General features: G+C 38.9%; 1 protein-coding gene across 3 annotated transcripts in view; it reads right to left on the bottom strand.

Moving 5' to 3' along the window:
- NELL1 (neural EGFL like 1) overlaps positions 1-21,862 on the bottom strand; it is an 821,103-nt gene that overhangs the window by 433,231 nt on the left and 366,010 nt on the right. For all 3 annotated transcript variants that reach the window (XM_003781182.2, XM_003781183.2, XM_003781184.2), the window contains one exon: positions 939-1,064. In XM_003781182.2, the coding sequence (XP_003781230.1) occupies positions 939-1,064 (126 nt within the window). The remainder of the gene's footprint in view (positions 1-938; positions 1,065-21,862) is intronic.

Here is a 21,862-nt window from a genome sequence, read left to right as displayed (position 1 = left end):
AAACCTGCATCGATCTGACCTCTCCAGCCTTGTACCTGAACAATTAATAGCACAGACATTTTTGACATTAGCATGTCTCCCTAACTTCTGCAATTTTTTTCACTTCTGAAAAAGTTCTTCAGAGAGAAACGCATTAAGAAATGAATGGCCTTCCTTCCAAGCGAAGGATGCAGTTTTTGTACGCCAGTGTCATCAGGACAAAGAGGAAGAGAAATCTTAGATCCCAGCGGCCCTTTGAGTATAGGTTGTAAATTAGGCATTTAAATACATTTGATCCAAGGAAAGAAAAACCTAGAATCTTCGCCCACCCTTAACCAATTTACAGTTCATGTCTCTATGCAGACGAAGGAAAATATATTGGTGCCCCCAAACGAATTTACCATAAAACCAGCACTGCTGACACAGAGACGGAGACCACTTTGGTGTGGAGCCCAGTGACATGGGAAGAAGAGGAGGAACACGGACAATAAGCAGACTATTAACGGCAACAGTCTTACTCTCACCCATGTACTCAACCCTTGACCACCCCTCCTTTAAATAGAATCCCTGTCTTTCCCAATAGAAACAAAGCACATTTCCTTATCTACAAAAACATTTCATTCCGATGGAAGAAAAATCATCTGATGCTTTCTATTTTTAGAACTGATATGTCCAAATCCCTCAGTGTTACTATAGGCAACTGAGTCTTCAGTTTCAAACCACTTACCCCATGCGTGCATGTGTATACACACAAGCAGAAATACTAGGAGAAGAAATTAATTATGCAGATACATTTTTTTTATTATTGCTTTTTTTTTCTTAAAAGGTGAGAGTGAAATAATGAAAGAGAACGATTCAGGTAAAAATAGTCCTTTGTGCACAAGGAGGTAAATGTAAGGAGGCGGATGTGGTACAAAGCCTCGGTGACTTAGGAAACAACACTGCTTCTTAATGCTCACCTGTACAAGAGAAGTCATCCACACGAATGTACCCGGGGACGCAGTCACAGCGATATAACCCAGGCAGGTTGACGCACACAGTATTGGCATGGCAGTAATGCATCTTAGCGGCACACTCATCAATATCTGAAGGAGAAAAAAACAAAAAACAACATCATGGTTAGTCTAATCATGGAACCAGAGTACAATCAGCTTGCAATGAAATTACAAGAGGTGAATGCCCATGGAAGTTAAGAGAAAAAGCAAGAGGCGTTAAACACAAAAGCAGGACAGCTGTTGCTTTAGAGCCCATCCTGAGCTGAAGGGCAGAGGCAGCTGTTGCTTTAGAGCCCATCCTGAGCTGAAAGTGTTTTTAGAGACATGCACGGTGAAACACAACAGTTAAGAATCCAACAAGTGAGGGCAGTGCCTGTGGCTCAAGGAGTAGGGCGCTGGCCCCATATACAGGGGGTGATGGGTTCAAGCCGGCCCCAGCCAAAAAAAAAAAAAAATCCAAGGAGCGTAAAGACTGAATCTACTATTATAAATTTCTCACTGAAGAGGATTCTCCATTTAAATGTCCAAAATCAAAGAGTTCCATGTCTACTGAGTTGATATCATTGATATTTGGTGTCCACTGTACGTGGTACAGCTTTAACAGAAGAGATCAGGGAATCCAGCCCCTCCCTGCGCCTATATATCTGCTTCAGTATCTTACTAAGAATGGCTCAAACCATCTGGTACAAAATGATGGTATAACCTGTTTCTCCCATGTTGTACTGACTACCATTAATGTTGTCCACAAGTTACCAGTTTTTCTCCTTTGGGGAGCAAGTGGGGCACCTGCAGCCTTAAAGCTACATGTGGCCTTCTAGGTCCTTAAGTGTGGCCTTTCCACTGAATCCAAATTTTACAGAACAAATTTTTTTATTAAAAGGGTGCAACAGAGAAAGATAAAGCTCTTCTTATTGTTTCACTTTATTTGGTGCTGAGAACGAACAATCTTAAAATCAAATGCCTCAGCTTACCCGCCCCTGCCAGGATGGCTTAAGTTTTGTCATCACTGAGCATGAAATCCAAGTTGAAGGGTACCACATCCAGGTGGAAGAATTAAGAATCAGCATTGGGCTGACCATGTTTCCTTGTTCCTGACTTAGAAATCATGGAAGTCCAGAGTTAGAGACTCTTTGAGCCTTGGTCCTTGAATGAGGAAAAAACCCACCAGACATGCATGGTGAATGTGTGGCATGGGTTAGACACGTGCCCTTATTGATTTAAGCCACTGAGCCTCCCCTCGGTACACAGAGAGTCTATGAAGGGCATCACCAAAAAGGACACCAGGAAGTTTCATCCTGAAAGATGAACAGGAATTCATCAGGTAGAGAATGAAGGTGAGAAAAAGGAGGGAAACTATGGAGGCTAAAATGTTTGTCTCTGCAGAATTAGAAAGGAAGAGAATCCTTTAGTCATGTATATGCTGAGAACCCTCGTTAGTCCTCTACTGTCCCTTAGGTGAAGTGCTGAACAGAATGCCCCATGGACCTCGCAGACTGATAAAGACATGGAACGAAATGAGTAATGCATTCTACCAACGGTGTGAGTGAGACCTTTGAGCAGGGGATCTGACCTACCCTGAGAGGGTCAAAGAAGGATTCTCTGTGTAAAAGATGCTTCATCTGAGACATGAAATAGAAATGAAACAGGAAGAGAGAAAAGGAATAACCTACCAGACAGAAAAGAATGTTAATGAAGACTTAGTTACCAGGAAGGAGCTTTGCCTATGTGAAAAGACCCTGGAAAGATAAGCGCGAGCCAGATCCTGGAGGGCCTGTAGGCCATTTGAGGGAACTTGGACTTTAATCAGGGTAGTAGCACAGTTCAATTTCTGTTTTTAAAATATCACTCCAGCTGCAGTGAAGAAAACTGATTGGAGCAGGGCTCGCTGAAGGGTAAATCATGTTGATATGTTACTTACAGAGATGCAGCCACACTGAACTCCATCTCACTCTACTGGGATGCCCAGACATCCTTTAAGATGAGAAACTAGTCAGGACTTGCCTTAGAGGTAATTCAATCTCTAGCCCTTGGGCCATAGCTGCCAACCAGCCTGCTGACTGCAATGAATGTTTTCCTGTCACGGACCCCTGTCTTCTCCACCCAGGGAAAACTCCTGGCTCATTTCCCATAAGCCATTGTGTAACGGCTGAGAGGCCTATGCCTTATCTAGATTTGGAGGAGTTACTTGGCTATAACAAACTTATTTGGATTCAAACAAGCAGAGGTAGCTCCTTGTTTTATAGGATTCAAAGGCTCTGAATAAAAATATTTTCAAAACCCAGACAGGGGGATGTTTGGAAAACCCCAGGAAGAATTTCTCACACCGACTGAACCCAACCCTTGCTTTCTGCATGTCCCTAGGACGCTGTGCCCATAGATCCCTGCCGCTCTGCTGATGCATTTTTGAGTAGGTTTTGTTTTCAGTTCATACCATTGGTAACTTCACCTCTTCTATATCTAATAATTTCCTGGTACCAGTCCAGAAAAAGCTAATACTAAGAAAGTTGAAAAGTTGACAGATGTGCCAGAAAATGAAACTGTCACCATCTTCCCTTTGTTGTTTATCTTTCATCCTGGGTCCACCAGAAAAACTACCCTGTGGTATAAACGGTGGGGAGGGGAGAAAGAAAGCGAAGTAGAATCGTCCAGTTGAGTGTCTTTAGAAAAGAGGATGGACGAACACAGGGAGATGGCCACCTCCCTGTTTCAGGAGGGACAGGGGATGGAAGAGCAATGTATTTGCCAAAGGAAAGATTGTGTCTCCATCCTCAAGGAAAGATGGAACCCAGCAGGCAATCAGGAGGACTCCCAAGTGAGTCAAACCAAACCTGATTATAAAGTATATCAAGGCTCGGAGCCTGAGGCTCAAGTGGCTAAGGCGCCAGCCACATACACCCAAGGTGCCGGGTTCAAATCCAGCCCAGGCCCACCAAAACAACAATGATGGCTGCAACCAAAAAATAGCTGGGCGTTATGGTGGGCGCCTGTGGTCCCAGCTACTTGGGAATCTGAGGCAGGAGACTCACTTGAGCCCAGGAGTTGGAGGTTGCTGTGAGCTGTGATGCTAGGGCACTCTACCCAGGGGGACAGCTTAAAGCTCTGTCTCAAAAAATAAAATAAAATAAAATAAAATAAAATAAAAAATAAAGTGTATCAAAACAGAATTACCATCTTCAGAGAACTTGGCTCTCCAGAAAAACAATCTGTAGAAATAGCGAGCAACTGAGATTTTTAAAACGAGCCTGGGACAAAGGCTGATTTTTGTTCCCAAACAAAAGGCTCTGAAGGGTACTAAATAATCATAAAAAAAAAGCATAACTCCCAATGAGAGAGTGAAGTAACATTCAAAGAGAGAACCTGAGGGGACTTAAAGCAGGGAGGATTCTAATAAGTCTAAAATGGGTCGGGCCTTTGTCCAGGTGGTGATGGGGCTCTGCCTGAAGCAGTCATGAGCAATGGTGACATTCACAAAAGCTAGGTGACCAGCAGGGCTAAGCCAGAGGCTGACCCTCAAGGCAGAAGCTGAATGCACATAAGAGCAAGCTCCAGCTAAAAATCTGAATCACTCCAGAAAGCTTTCCTAGGAAGAACCACAGTTACCCTAATATCTACTGGAAGGATTAATGGATTTTTCGAAAGCACAACTTTAGGCAAAGGCCAAAACCAAGATATGTAACAAGCTTACTAGGATATACCCCATAAGGGAAAATTAGGAACGGCCTCTGTCACTGCGTAAATACCAATAAATGTCTATTATTTTTATATATCAGACAGTATGCTAGGTACTCTACAGGGAGCATCTCATCAATGCATTTATTCTTCTTGACTACTCTAGGAAGTATCTCCCTGTCATGATGAGGAAACCAAGGCTCACAGATTATTAGGTTAAAAAAAAAAATCAGTAAATCTAAAAACATGGGTTTGAATCCAAACAAAGTGACTCAAGACAAAGTTGGCACTGTTTTTGCCACAATAGTTCTAACACTCCATAATATTCTGATGCTATAATTATGGAATTATATCTGATGCTGATGACGATGGTCATGTCAATGCCTCGCAATGAGTATTCAATGTCCACAGCCAACGTCACTCAGGACATCTGTTCTGGTATTACACTCTCTGTTAAAATCACAAGGCTGTTTCATGCATAACCACTTCCTTAAATCAAACCCCAACACTTCTACACTTTAGGCTTCTGTGACCCAAGGTTCCCAGATAGGCAGCAGCATTCTGCTCCCAGCTGGAACCCACCAAATGATTACAGCCTCTACTCAGATGGCTTAAGACTTGCAAATACCTCCTGTAGAATTAGAAAGTCGTAACAAAAAGTCCTACGGTTATTACTTTATTAAATATTGTTAGAGAAACATCTATAAACCTCATTGCTGTATATATCAGCTGAAGTATAATGGGGCTCAAATTGCCATTCATTCATATAAATTGCTTGTCACCTTTGAAATATTAGAGCTCATCTTCTAGTGCTCTTTTGAAGTAATAGAAATATGTGATTTATATCCCTCTCCAGGACAATGAAGTAGCTTGTTTTTGTTTTAAATGGTATATGTATGGACTTTAAAATAAAACTTGATGTGGCGTAATGATTCTTCACATATCATCAGCCTCCGTCTGCATAAGAGTTCGGAACACACACAGACCTCAATTTGCCAACTTTGTCATTAATGTATAGGGCAAGATCAGAGTAGCAGGTAGAAGCAGATGCAAAAAAATGATGTGATCTACTGAGATTTGTTAAATAAAAATTTCCTAGAAAAAGACAACACAGGGAATGTTAGATGTAGGAGGGAGAAAAGAAAAATGTTTGTGTAAAGTTAAACAGATTAGAACAAAATGGAGACAGAGACACATGGAGACCATACTCTGTGCCGAGTACTGTGCACATCTCATCTCATCATCCAGATGACCCCGTGGACTGACATCAGAGACTACACACAGAGTACCTAGAAAAATTTATGGAACAAATATTTTTCAAGGTCTGTGTGCCTCCAAAAAGCATACTTGTTCTACTCCGACTGTTGAGCACTGGATTGGCAGTTAAAATTTAATTCTTATTCTTTCTTTTTCTATTAGCTAACTGTGGTACTGGAAAAGTCATTTTTCTTCTTTGACCTTGATTTTCCTATCTATAAAATGAGGAAATTCAGCAAAGGAGCAGAGCAAGATGGCTGAATAGCCATTGTCCTCTCACATGAACACAAAATTTGACAACTATCCATGTAAGCAGGCACTTGCAGAACCAAAAATCAAGTGAGTGATGATACTACCTGGTTTTAACATTATATCAAGGAAAGAGGCACTGAAGAGGACAGAAAAGACAGCCCTGCAGCGTCTACACCACCCCCCATTCCCTGGCAATGCCACACAAGCACACCCAATGGAGAAAGAATCTGTGTGTCCAGGGAGGAAGAGTGAGTGATTGTATTAGAACTCAAGGCCACTCTGGCACAGGAGAACACAGCACAGGACAGGATTCTGCTGGTGCCCACAGAGGGAGCATTTAGAGCTGCACAGCAGGAGGGAAATTCTATACCGTAACACCCAAGTTCTGGCTAGCCCTGCCACCAGCTGACAGAAGGCAATCTGCTCCTGGACTAAATTCATAAGGCACTTGGGCTGTAAAACTGCAGTCCTTGGGAAATTTCTGTGACTGTGCTGGTTTGGAGCTAGTGACCTTGGGATGCATGTGACCCAACTGCCATGAACAAGTAAATGCCTGTGTCACCACAGTGACAGTGCAGCTTGGGAAGAGCCTTCTCCCTCTTCTTGGAAAAAAAAAAGGAGCTCAGAGGACTTGACTTTGTAACTGGTATATTAGCTCAGCCACAGTAAAAGAAGTACTAAGCAGACTCCTGAAGCCTCTGAGTCCAGGATTTAGTTCCTAGACGGCATTTCTGGATCTACTTGGGCCAAAAGGAAACATACTCCCATGAAGGGAAGGACCTAGTCCAGACAGGATTTACCACCTGCTGACCAAAGAGCCCTTGGGTTTTGAATAAACATAAGAGGTAGCCAGGCAATGGGCTATGGGTGAGACTGGGCTGGCTTCAGATGTGAATAGGTACTGGTGGCTACAAGGGAGTGTCCATGTCACTCCTCACCCAACTCTAACAGCCCAGAAGAGAGAATGAGGGGATGGTGAGAAACTTTGCCTGGTAATCCAGGGAATTCTCCTATAACTTACCCTTGTCCAGCAAAGCAGTACCACCAGGAGTCTATAAAAGTCACACCACTACTGAGCTTAGGGCACACCCAATGCTGATATGGCTATAGCAACCAAAGATTTACATTACAACACTCAATTCCCTTTGAATATCCAGAAAGCTTTCTCAATAAGAACAGGTTCATACAATCCGTAGAGTTTAAAATAAATACCTAACTCTTCAATGCCCAGATATTCATGGATATCTACAAGCATTAAGAATACCCAAGAAAACATGACCTTATCAAGTGAATTCAATAAGCTGCCAGTGGCCAATCTCAGAGTGATGGACATAGATGTCCTTTCAAACAAAAAAATTCAAAATAGCTATTCTGAAGAAGTTCAATGAACACCAAGAAAACCCAGAGAAGGAAATCAAAAGCCTAACAGAGAAATTTAACAGAGAGATTGAAATAATAAAAAAAAGCAAAAATTCTAGAGCTTAATAATTTAACTGACAAACTAAGAAATGTATCAGAGTCTTTTAATAGCAGAACTAACCAAGCATAAGAGAGAATCAGTGAGCTTGAAGACAGGCTATTTGAAAACACAGACAGAAGAGAAAGAATAAATAAGAATAAAAAATAATGAAGCACACTTATGAGATCTAGAAAATAGCCTTGAAAGGGCAAATTAAATAGTTATTGGCCTTATAAGAAGAGGCAGAGAGAGAGATTGGGGTAGAAAAATTATTCAAGTTTATTTAAAAAATAATAACACAGAACTTTCCAAATCTAAAGAAAGATATCAATATCAAGGTGCAAGAAAGATATAGCATACCAAGCAGATTTAACCCAAATAAGACTACCTCAAGGAATTTAATAACCAAGCTCCCAAAGGTCACAGATTTTAAAAAGTTTCCAAGAGAAGCAGCAAGAATCACGACATGGTGGAAGGTATCACATGGTGAGAAAGGAAGCTTGTCAGCTCATGATTCTCTTCCTTTCCTTATAAAGCCACTAATCTCATCATGAGGGCCCCATCCCCATGACTTCATCTAACCCTAATTACCTACCAAAAGCCACACTTCCTAATCCCATCAACATATGAATTTGGGGATTGAGTTTCAACACAAGTTTTGGGAAACACGTTCAAATCACAGTAGATGGGTTTTGAAAAATGTACCCATTCATGTAACCAACATCCAGTGAAGATATAAAACATTTCTGAAACATTCCTTTGTGCCCTTTTCCTGTTTAGATTTTCATATAATTAAAATCCTATATTTATATTTATATAGTATGGACATTTTTGTGTCAGACATCTTTCTCTCAGACTATTGCTTTTCAAATGCAAACATTACATATATCAATAATTCTTCAATTTTTATTACTTTGCCTGGTAACCCAGGGATATTTTATATGAATATAATACAATATTTTTAACTAACTTCCTATTAATTTCCTGTTGATGCACATTTGGATTGTTTTTAACTTAGGGCAGTAACAAATAAAGCTACTATGGGTGCTAGGGGCATTCTTGCACAAGTGGGGGAAAAAAGGACCTCCAACATGTCTGATAGCAGACTTCTCAGTGGGAAACTTAACAGGCTAAGATAGAGTGGCATGACATACTAAGAATACCAAAGGAAATATAAAACACTTTAATCTGAGAAAATTATATCCTCCAAAAATATCTTTCACACATGAAGTATAAATACTTCCCTAGGCAAACAAAAGCTGAGGAATTTCATTAACACCAAACCTGTCCAACAAGGAATTCTAAAAGGAAATATTCATTCTGAAGGAAAGACATTAATGGACAGTAAGAAATCATCTGAAGTTATAAAGCACAATATAACAACAAGTACTCAAATACGGAATACTCCATTGCTATCATTGTGGGGTATAAATCACTTATATCTTCAGTTCTAAGACTAAAAGAGAAACCTACCAAAAATAACTACTATAACTTTTTGAGAGACAGATAGGGATGGAAACAACCAAAAGGCAAAAGGCAGGAGGGATGGAGTTAGATTTTTGCTTGTTTGTTTGTAAGCAGAGCTGTCATATGTTTAAAATAATGTATGATTAAAATGTTTTTTACAAGCCTCCTAGTAACCTCAAATCAAAAACCTACAACAGAAAATAAAATGCAAGAAATTAAAACATGCTACCAAAGAAAGTCATTTTTAGCAAAGGAAGACAGGAAGGACAGAAGGAAGAGAGGACCACAAAACAACCAGAAATAAAATTAAAAACATGGCAGTAGTCTGTCCTTACCTATCTTTAATAACTGAATGCGAATAGACTAAACTCTCAAATCAAAAGACATACAGTGAGTGAACAGCTTAAAAAAAGAAGATTCAATTATATGTTGTATATAAGAAATCTACTTCACCTATAAAGATACACACAGACTGAAAATATAAAGAGAAAAATATTCCCTGCAAATAGGAACATAAAAAGAGCAGGGGTAGCTATACGTCTACCAGATAAAATAGATTTCCAGGCAAAAACTGTAAAAAGAGACAAAGAAAGTCATTATATGATGATAAAGGGTTCAATTCATCAAGAGAGTGCAACAACTCTAAATATATATGCACTCAACATTGGAGCACTCAGATATATAAAACAAATATTATCAGAGCAAAAGAGAAAGAGAGAGAGACCCCAATACAATAATCATTGGAGAACTCAACACTCCACTTTCAGCATTAGACCTCTCATTCAGACAGAAAATCGACAAAGAAGCATTGGACTTAATGGGCATTACTGACCAAATGGACCTAATAGATATTTACTGAATGTTTCATCCAACAGCTACAGAACACGTTTTTCTCCTCCGCTCTTGGATCATCCTCAAGGACAGAGCATATGTTAGGCCATAAAACAAGTCTTAGAAAAATAAAATAAAATAATTGAAATCATACTAAGTATTTTCTCTGACTACAGTGGAATAAAATCAGAAATAACAAGAGGAACATTAGAAAATATGCAAATGCTTGGAAATTAAACAATATGCTCCTGATGCCCAGTGGGTTGATAGAAGGATTAAGAAGGAGATTTGAAAAAAAAAATTCTCAAAACAAGTGAAATTAAAAACAGAAGATAACAAAATCTATCTCATATAGTAAAAGCAGTAATAAGAGGAAAGGTTATCGCAATAAGTGCCTAAATCAAAAACCAAGAAAAGCTTCCAACAAACAACCTAATGATATATCTCAAAAAACTAGAAAAACAAGGTAAAACTAAACCCAAAATTAGTAGAAAAAAGAAACAATAAAGATCAGAGCAGAAAAATGTGAAACTGAAACAAAAATTAAATCAAAAAACAAGAAAAGCTTCAAACAAACAACCTCGCGATATATCTCAAAGAACTAGAAAAACAAGATAAAACTAAATCCAAAAATAGTAGAAAAAAGAAACAATAAAGATCAGAGCAGAAAAATATGAAACTGAAACAAAAAATACAAAAGATCAATAAACAAAATGTTGGGTTTTTGAAAAGATAAACAAAATTCACATATCTGTAGCTGAAATAAGAAAAAAAAAGAGAAGATCCAAATAAATAAAACCTGAGATGACAAAAGAAACATGGAGACATTACAACCAATACTGCAGAAATATAAAGGAATACTATGAGAAAACATATGCCAATAAATTGGAAAACCTAGGAAGGCATGGATAAATTCCTAGACACATACAATGTGCCAGGATCGAACCGGGAAGGAATTCACAACCTGAATAAATCAATAACAAGTAATGGATTGAAACAGTAATGGAAGGTCTCCCAACAAAGTAAACTCAGAACCCAATGGCTTCATTGCTGAATTCTATTAAGAATTCAAAGAACTAATATTGATCCTATTTAAACTAAAAAATCCAGGAGAAAGGGGCACTGCCAAACTCATTCTATGAAGCCTGTATCACTTTGAGAACAAAACCAGACAAAGACACACACACAAATACACACATAAAATGGGCCAATATCTGATTAACATTAATGCAAAAAATCCTCAACATAATACTGGCAAACCAAACTCAACACCACATTAAAAAGATTATTCATCATGATCAAGCAGGATTCATCTCAGGGATGCAAGGATGGCTCTCATATGCAAATCATTCTATGTAATACATCATATCAACAGAACAAAGGACAAAATCCATAGGATCATTTCAATTGGTTCTGAAAAAGCATTCAATAAAATTCAACATCACTGTGGCACTAGTGGCTCAGTGGGTAGGACGCCAGCCATATACACCCAGGCTGGCCAGTTCCAACCCGGCTGGGCCAGCTATTAAAACAACAATGACAACTGCCAGGCGTTGTGGTGGACTCCTGTATTCCCAGCTACTTTGGAGGCTGAGGCAAGAGAATTGCGCAAGCCCAAGAATCTGAGGTTGCTGTGAGTTGTGACAGCACAGCACTCTACTGAGGACAACAGTGACAATCTGTCTCCAAGAAAAAAAATTCAATATCCCTTTATAATAAAAATTCTCAAACAACTGCATATAGAGGAACTTACTCCAATACGAGAAAAGCCACAGCTAATAGTAGTATCATACTGAATAGCAAAAAATAGAAAGCCTTTCTTCTAAGTTCTGGAACAAGATAAAGATGATCACTTTCACTACTATTATTCAACATAGTACTGGAAGTTCTAGCTAGAGCAAACAGACAAAAAAGTAAGAAATAAAGGACATCCAAATTAGAAGAGATAAAATAAAATTTTCTCTGATTGCAAATGATATGATTTTCTATGTACAAAATCCTAAAGATTATACCCAAAGTCTATTATAAATGATAAAAAAAATTCTACTGATACTAAATCAACATACACAAATCAGTAGCGTTTCTACACAGCTATAGTAAACAATCTGAAAAAGAAGCTAATCCCATTTATAACTGCTACCAATAAAATAAAATACCTAGGAACTGACTTAACCAAAGAAGTGAAAGATCTTCATAATGAAAACTATAAAACAATGTGAAAGAAGATGAACAGGGCACAAAAAATGGGAAGATATTCCATGTTCAAAGATGGGAATAATTAATATTATTAAAATGCCCATACTATATGAATGCAATCTGTAGATTCAATCAAAATACCAAGGACAGTCTTCACAGAAATAGACACAAAAGACTCAGGATAGCCAAAGCCATCCTGATCCAAAAGAAACCACTGGAGGAATCACATTACCTGACTTCAGATTATAGTATAGAGCTTAAGTAAGCAAAGCAGCATGACACTGCCATAAAAAGACACACAGCTCAATGGAATGGAATAAAGAACTCAAAGCTTATCTTCGACAAAAGTGCCAGCAACATACAGTGGGGAAAGGACAATTTCTGCAATTAATAGTGCTGGAAAAACTCGATATCTACATATTGAAGAATGACCCTCAAGCTTTATCACTCACCATATACAAAAATCAAATTGAAATGGAATAATGACTTGAAACTACAAAACTATTAAAAGAAAACATTGGGGGACACTTTAGGACTTAGGTCTAGGCAAGGACTTCACGAGTAACATCCTTAAAAACACAGGCAACCAAAGAAAAAGTGAACAAACGGGATCACGTGTAGCTGAAAGGTTTCTGCACAGCAAAGAAAACAATTAACAGGTGAAGAGACAATTCACAGAAGGAGAGAAATGATAACTACCTGTCTAACAGGATGAGCAGGGTTTCCAACAACTTGGTAGGAAAAAATCAAATATTCCAATTAAACATAGGCAAAGTATCTTACTAGACACTTCCCAAAAGGGGACAAATAGCCAACAGGTATACAAAAAAAATGCTCAACATCATTAGTCATCAGAGAAACACAAATCAAAAATTCAATGAGATATTATCTCACCCCAGTTAAAATGCCTTTTATCAGAAAGACATCCCATAATACATACTGACAAGGAGGTGGAGAAAGGGAAACCCTCCTACACTCTTGGTGGGAATGTAGATTAGTGCAACCACCATAGAGAACAGCATGGAGGTTCCTCAAAAAACTAAAAAACGAATTACCATGTGCCCCAGCAATCCCACTACTGGGTATATATGTCCCAAAGATGGGAATTAAGTACATTGAAAAGGTAGCTATGCACTTCCATGTGTATTGTAGCACTAATATTTTCAATATCGGAGATAGGGAATCAACCTTAGTGTCCATCAACAGATAATGGATAAAAAAAATGTGGTACATATACACAATGGAATATTATAGAGCCACAAAAATAATGAAATCCTGCAATTTGGAACAACATGGATGGAACTGGAGAACATTATATAAATTTTGCATGCTCTCACTCATATGTAGAAGCTAAATCTTAGAACTGTTGATACTTTCATCTGTGTCATAAGGGATACTTTGTAAAGTTGGGGCCTATACGATCTTTGATTTGAACTTATAAAAATTCAGTGGTATTTTAGGGCAGTGACAATACTCTGTTTGATGCTGTAATGATGTCATTATTCATTTGTCCAAATGTATAGAATGTACAACACCAAGAGTGACACCACTGTGATCATGTTACATCAATGTAGGCTCATCAATTGTAACAAATGTACCACTCTGGTAAGGAGTGTTTATAATAAATAATATACATAGGGGTAGGAGGTGTACGGACAATCTGTGTGTTATCAATTTTGCTGTGAATTTAGAATGACTCTAAAAAGTAAAGGCTTTTAAAAAAAAAAAAAAAGGTGAGAGGCTCAGTGCTCATAGCACAGTAGTTAAGGTGCCAGCCACATACACCGAGGCTGGTGGGCTCAAACCCAGCCCAGGCCAGCTAAACAACAATGACAACCACAACAAAAAAATAGCCAGGCATTGTGGCAGGTGCCTGTAGTCCCAGCTACTTGGGAGGCTAAGAGAAGATAATTGCTTGAACCCAAGAGTTTGAGGTTGCTGTGAGCTGTGATGCCACAGCACTCTACCAAGGGTGACACAGTGAGACTCTGTCTCTAAATAAATAAATAAGCAGATAAGATGGGGACTCTTATTCTCTTTTTCAAATGACAAAACAAAGGCCTACAGAAAAAAATTGACGTGCCCAAAAGCAGACAGCTAATCATTACACTGGAAACAGAAGAAGGTCTCCTAATTCTGGACGTAGTGCTTTATCCAATATTCTATTTTTGTTTATAATTTCAGTTTTCTTCCTACATCAAGGGGAGAAAAATAAAATGTCTATAGAATTTAAGAATATAAAAAACCATACTAGAACCTTTTCAAGATAACCACTCAAGGGACTGTAACAAACTGGTCAGCAATGGAGGTGGTCGACATAAGGAACGAGGCCTCCTATACTGACATGTACATGTGGTGCGTGTCTGGTCTGTGAAAATGAGGTCGACTTAGGAAAGTGGTCAAGGTAGGGAGCTGGTCAATTACGGAGGTTCTACTGTAGATACGTGCAAAATATGTCCCTCCCCTAAAAATTAAACTCTTTTTATTTTCCTGAAAGTATAAAGTAGTGTTCTCTCTCTCTTCCTCTCTACCCCCTTCATCTATTTCATTGTCCTATTCCAAGAACAAAGAAATGGCTTTCTCTTATCAGGGAAGAAACACAGTACAAAGTCACTTTCCCTCAGTGTAGGAAAACAATGGAAAGAGTGTAGACTACGGAAAATTGGAGCTCCAGTCAAATACCTGCAGCTCTGTAAGTAGTAAGAGCTTTAAACATAATAACTCATTTAATACTTACAACTCTGCGAGTTACATATCAGAATCAACTTCACCTTACAGATAAGGAGTAAGAGGTATGAAAATATACAGTAAATTGCCAATTTACCCTATGTTGCCAAGACACAAACTCAGGCTCCAAGCATGGCTCCAGACACCATACTCTTCCCCCTGTGTATTGCCTCCCAGGGAATGTGAGCTAGATCTCTGATCTGCCTATGGACACTGAAAGTCCTAGCTTTATATTTTTTTTAAATATTGGCTTTATTTTTTATCCAAACATTGTGAACCAAGCAAAACACATCTGTCTAGCATATTTAACCCATGGATGTCTGTGCCTTAAAGCATATTATTTCAAGGAGCTTTAATGGGCTGAGAGAGAGACAGACAAACAGAGAGAAGAGACGAAAGGGAGGGAAGAGGAAGAAAAGATAATGATAAAAAAAAGACAACCCAGGGAGATTCCTAGATAAGTATTAGGGACTGAATTTTGTCCCTCCCCCCCATAATTTATATGTTGAAGCCCTACACACGAATATGTTGGTATTTGGAGATGAGTCCTTTTCAAGGTAAATTTGGTTTAGATGAAGCCATAAGGGTGGGGCTTTCATGATGGAATTAGTGCCCTTATAAGAAAAGACACCAAGAACTTGCTCTTGCTCTTTCTTTCATGTAACCACAGAAGGAGAAGACAGCTATCTGCAAGTCAGAGAGAGAGATCCCTTATCACATGACCATGATAGCACCCTGATCTCAGACTCCCAGCCTCCAGAACTAGGAGAAAACAAATTTGAGTTGTTTAAGTTCCCCAATCTATGGTCTTTTATTACAACAGGTTGAACTGATACAATAACACTTTAAGTTTCACAGTTGCCTGGTCAAATGAATTTTCATATCATCGTCTAAGATGTGTGTTAAGCAAATGTGTCGCCTACAAAATCAAATATTTTCAAACTAAAAATTCAAGTACTTGAATTTTTATTCAAATTTTTCAAATTATTCAAATTATTCAAATATTTTCAAACTAAAAATTCAAGTACCATCCATGTATGGTAAAGAAATCTTCCTAGACATTATTAAATACACCATAAGATACAAACTATTAATAGATTGTTGGATTACTGACATTTTAAAAGTATTTTCCATATATAGCTATGTTAGATATTTGGAAATTCATGCTAAGATTTCTTTGCCTTGCTGGGCTCAATTTCAGGATCAAACAAACACGTCTTTTCGTGCCATTGAGTATCATAGCACATCAATTTCTAACCGATGCTGGAAAAGCATCTTAAGACACCACTCCATGACTTTCTTCCCAAGCGGGTATTTCTGACTTTTTAGAGTGTCCATAGCTGATGGTAAGAGTCTGCAAGGAAAGAAACACACCAAATAAAGGGTGATTAATTTGGTCTTGGCCTCAGGCTGTGCTCTAAACTCTCTGAATTCATCAGTGTGTGAACTCTAACTCAGCCGATGATGCCAACAAAATCAACAAAGAGGTCCAAGGTTTCCTCACAACTTGTGAATCAGTTGTACTAATCAAAATACACCCTGAAAATGTAAACACAACAATGGTCTTTTGGCTTCCCTACACTTTAGAAAGGCAATTCAAGAATATCCACAAACTAGCAAATCCTATGGGCAGTAATGGTTCCAAACATCAGAAGATATGTTCTCTGCCTTCACAGAACCCGAACTGGGCTAGCAGAGAGACAGACACATAATCCTGATAACCACAGTCCAAGTTCTAGGAGAGAAAGTAGAGGCTAAATCCAATGAAGGAAATCGGGGAAGGAGTATCCCAGAAGATGAGATTTGTTTTGAGTCTTGAGAAGGCAATAAAGATGCCTTCATAATATGCGATAACCTTTCCTAATCGGTGTGATTCCATTAGGAAGCGACTCCTTTGTTTACAAAGGTAAGGAAAAGTCACTCAAGAGGGAACGGAACAGCAAGTACATGTGTTGTTGTTTTCCATTCTTCAGTTACTTCACTTAGGATAATGGTCTCCAGCTCCATACAAATTGTTGCCAAAGAGATTAATTCATTTTTATGCCTGTGTAGTATTCCATGGCATACATATCCCACATTTTATTAATCCGTTCATGACTTGATAGGCACTTGGATTGATGCCACATCTTTGCTATTGTGAATTGTGATGTAAAAAAAGAAAACATTCAAGTGCAGGGCCTTTTTGATAAAAGTACTGGCTTTCCTTTTGGTAAATGTCCAGTAGTGAGATTTCTGGATTAAATGGTAGGTCTACTTTAGTTCTTTGAGGAATCACCATACTGTTTTCCACAGAGGTTGTGCTAATTTGCGGTACCACCAACAGGGTATAGGTATTCCTTTCTCTCGGCCTCCATGTCAGCATCTATTGTTTGTGGATTCTCTAATAAAACCCATTCTAACTGGAGTAAGGTGATAGCTCCTTGTGGTTTTAATTTGCGTTTTCCCAATGATTAGTGGTGTTGAGCCTTTTTTCACTGATGATCACACACACAGAGAAAGTAAAACTCAGTGAAAATCAAGCAGGGGGACGGAAAGAAGAGGAGATTGGCAAGAACTGGCCTAACTAACTCAAGCATCACACAAGCAATCCATGCACATCAAAAACATTTGTACCTCTGTAGTGTTTTGAAATTAAACATAAAAGGTAAAGACAATAACAAACACACAAATAAATTACTATAGAGTAATTACTTCTCTAAAAAACATTTAACTATATTTAAAATATAAAAACACAAAGTAGCTACTTTGATTAGTCTAATTTGATGTTTATCAGATTAATATTAATAGGCTGCTGTTGCTTAAAAGAAACATGAAGTAATTTATTTATGTAATTTTTATCTTAGAGTTGGGTTCACAAATTTAAGCTTCCAATTAGTTATCTGGGAATATGGACTTCATATATGAACAACTGTAGAGTTACATTGATAACATTGTTGTTAGCATTCACAATTAGTATAGAATAAGAAATACTTTATACACATCTAAAATATGCATCATTTGGGAAGTAACTATTCCGATGGCAGAGCTATTGCTTTGTAAATGCTACCATATTATTCCAAACTTGAATGGAAAATTCAGAGTATAAATGCTTTGTTTACCCCTCCAGTGGCCCTGTGAGGTACTACTAAAGAATCCAGCACCGTCTGAGATCAAATCCGGCTCTCAGCAGCTCTCTCATCCCCAGGCCCCAAGATGCCACATCCCAGAGATAAGACCATGCACACACAGGCGTTTACCCTGATAAATGCTCCTGATCCTCGATGATTCTGTACGGATTACCTGCTCTGTTCCTATCCTCCTAGGTATGAAGGATGTAAAATCTCCAAAACAGAAGACTGAGGACAAGCAACAAAACACTTTTGATATAACTTTGAATAAAAGTGAATGGAATAGAACAGTACAATACCCTCACTAGAACGACATGTACCTACGTCGTCTTTATCTCTGGTTGCAACTATTCTTTATAAGAATAGGTACCAACTGTTGATCACTACTTTGTACCAAGCATAGTCTAAGCATTTTGCATGTCTTAAATCATCTCATCTTCATAAGGAACATATAGGCAGGTATTATTACCATTTTTATTCTAAGTAGGCACAAGAGATTTACCCAGTGGGAGACGACCTCAAGGAATTTCAAACCCTGATCATCTACTCAAGGCAAACTTAGCTTCCTCCTTCTCAGTAAGAATATCCACCTTTCTTGGCTAATTAGATAGCAGTTTCCTATGGTGACTGGGTCAAATTTTTTATTCACTATTTTCCTCAAGCAATTAAAGTGAACAGGCCTTATAAAAATAAATTATTTGGTGCCAGAGGTTCAGCTCTCACTCACTACAGCATCGTATTAACCAGTTACTAAAAACCAGATTCTCAATTACACAAATAAACAGGGACCTGTGGATCTATGAGCTGGTAGTTCATGAATACAACCTGGGTTTGGTGAAACCACTCCATCTTCGACCACCTGTATAATGAATGATGATCAACTAAACATACTCAGGAAGGCAAGTGACTTTTTTCTGCATTCCCCATGTGGAGACATCTCTAAGCTTCTTGAACTGAAATGAACATTATTCCCAATTCCAAACCCTTACACATCTAACTGATCCACAAACCCTATTATGAAAACCATAAAGTGTTCACGCTAGTCCTTAAAAATGATTAAGTCCAGACTCTTATGCAATATGAATGTTGGATGAAAATGAATAGGGAGAAGAGAGAAAGTACAAACACAGAATGATGATTCTGAACGCCTATGTTTTCCTCTGAAAACATAATCCAAACATGGGGCAGAAAACATCATCCAGAAATGAGAAAATGGAAGAGTACCGTCTAGTGTATTTTTAACTATTTTTTCAAATATGAAACCCTTTTTCAATAATATACTAGCTAACATTTTAATATCACTTGGTAAATGCCAAGTACTGTCCTATGTTATTACTCATGTAATCCTCACAGTAACTTTTGGAAGCAAGTACTGGAATTTAGCCTCCCACATCTACAAATAGGGCAACTGAGACATAGAGAGACTAAGCAACTTATCTAAGATCATGAAGCAGGTAAGGGACAGGGGTGAACAGAAATCCAGGGAGACCTGACCTCTAAGGGTAGTGCTTTTAACCCATACACTCTGCACGGTCCACTAGAGTAACAGTAGCTGAAAGGGAGTGAAAAATTGTGTGTGCCTGAGATAGTGGTGCTAGGGGTGGTAGTAGGGGTGATCTTATACTTTATAAAGGTTTTCCAAAGGACCACAGCATCTGGACAGATAGTGTATCCACGGTATTAAAATTTTGTGTCAGGGTGATAAGGAAAAAAATATTTAAGAAACTCCTTAGGGCAACAATAATGAAAAAGAAGTTAATAAACATTGCACAATACTGAACTGTCTCCAGTTGAAATAACATTGAACTTGAAAGAACAATATATGAAATAAATGTAAAGTGTTATGGCTGAGCCATCTACATGTGGTTAAGGTGAAGAGGAAAAACCATAATCCGTATTTTGGTCATTGCCAATGCTGTGCCATGGACCCTGGGATACAAGTGTCTGTTCAAGACCCTGCATTCAATTTCTTTGCATATGTGTTTGCAGATGGAATTGCTGGATCCCATGGTCACTGTATGTTTGTTTCTGAGAAACCACCAAACTATTTTCAACTGTGGTTCCACCACAGATGGAGGTTTCCAGGGGCTGGAGGGAGGAGAATTAGGAGGCTGTTGCTCAATGGCTATAGAATTTCTGTTAGAGGTGCTGGAAAAGTCTGGAAATAGTGGTCGTGGTTGCACAACCCTGTGAATGTAATCAGTGCCACTGTGAACGGTATGCTTAGAAATGGCTAAAGTAGCAAACTTTATGCTGTGTATATTTTACCATAATTTGTAAAATAATGTAACATACTAAAAATCATTCATTGGTACCCTTTCAACGGGTGAATTTTATAGCATATGAATTATAGTCTCAGTAAAACAGTTTAAAACTAAAAGGGGGACCAATCCCAGACCTGTGTCTTCTTTCTCTGAGAAGAAGAAAATAAGTATGCTCCTAAGTAGCTGAATGTTACACGGATTAAAAATATTGCAGCTATCAGCTCAGATCCCAGATGTGCTACCAGACAGTGTTACTCTGGGAAAGGTAACTAATATTTCTGGAGTTGGGTTTCACAGCTGAGGAACACGGGGTTGCTGTGAAGATTCAGGGTGCTGACTCACTGTTTCTTGGGGCTCAATACATGTCTTGAGCTGCTGCTTCTCACGTTTCTAGTTCCGAGGCAGACATTCTTGACAGGTGGCCAGGATTTGCTAGCCAGCCTTCGGGGCCCGAGCAAAAGTTAGTCTCCTCGAGCTAATGTCCTCCCCAGTCAGTGCGAACCCTGACTCATTCACTGAGCCAGCCAATGCCCCTGGACATGTCCTTTCACAAAAAGAGACGAGAAAATCATTCTCTCCCTCCTCACCCTGCAGCTTCCCTCTGCCACACACGTACACCTCGAGACAGCAGGGGAGCCCCCTTCTGCTCAGGAAAACTGGTTTTTCTTTTCTCCTGCCTGAGACCAACTGCTTAGACTACACAATGGTACAGCAGTCCATCTGTTTGGGGGGGGGGGGTGTGTATGTGTGTTGTATGATGTTTTTTTTCCTTGATAAACTGTAAAAGAAATCAAAACTCCTCAGTTAAAAACAACTCAGAATGTATGCCTTTTGGAGTGGAAACCTTCTTTAGGAGTGGCAAAACCAAGGCCTTGAATGAATAAAAGTCTGATAACAAAGATGAATCCGTCTTTCAATCTAAGGAAAATGAACCAAGTTTTGGAAAAAAATAAATTTCAAATACTGATGATACTGTTTTGTGTCTCAAATGTAAATCCTGATCCCGCGAGAGCCAATTTTTGTGAGTGGTGAGAGGCGCAGGTCCGGTTTCAGTCTTCTACATGTGGCTCACCGGTTCTCCCAGCACCATTTATCAGAGAGGAGCCCTTCTCCCCTGGGTCTGCTTTTGTTTGCTTTATCAAAGATCAGATGGGGATGCGTGGCTGAGTTCATCTCCGGGTTCTCTAGTCTATTCCATGGATCTATATCTCTCTATTTTGGGGGCCGTACCATGCTGTTTTGATCACTGTAATAACAGTTCCTGAAGGTTTGTTCAGGAAATGCTGAGATTTCTTCCTTTTACTTATTTGTTGGGGTATAATTCAGAGACATAACAGAGAGGTGCAAACACATTCACACACAGAAGAGAAAGAAAGACGATGGGGAAGGGACATCAAATGTGGAGATATTATTAAATGTGATCTAAAAAAAAAATCACTGGTGGAAAAATAAAGAGTAAGAAAGTGGTGGCAGATTTCAGTCCTTCTCCCCACACACTGATGCCCGGGCAGTACCTACTTCAAAGTGAAGGTCCCGATACCAGCAGGGTTCTCGAACAAGGCCACCATGAAGCTTCCATTAGTCTTTCCTAGTGTCACTCTATAATTTTGGGTGGGTGAGGCAGGGCCAGGTAGATGCTTCCACTCCAAGTTCCTGAGG

Source organism: Otolemur garnettii, unplaced genomic scaffold (genome assembly GCF_000181295.1).
Source record: "Otolemur garnettii isolate 467f Iridium unplaced genomic scaffold, OtoGar3 scaffold00001, whole genome shotgun sequence".
Taxonomy (NCBI): Eukaryota; Metazoa; Chordata; class Mammalia; order Primates; family Galagidae; genus Otolemur; species Otolemur garnettii.
This window is presented reverse-complemented; position numbering and strand designations above follow the sequence as displayed.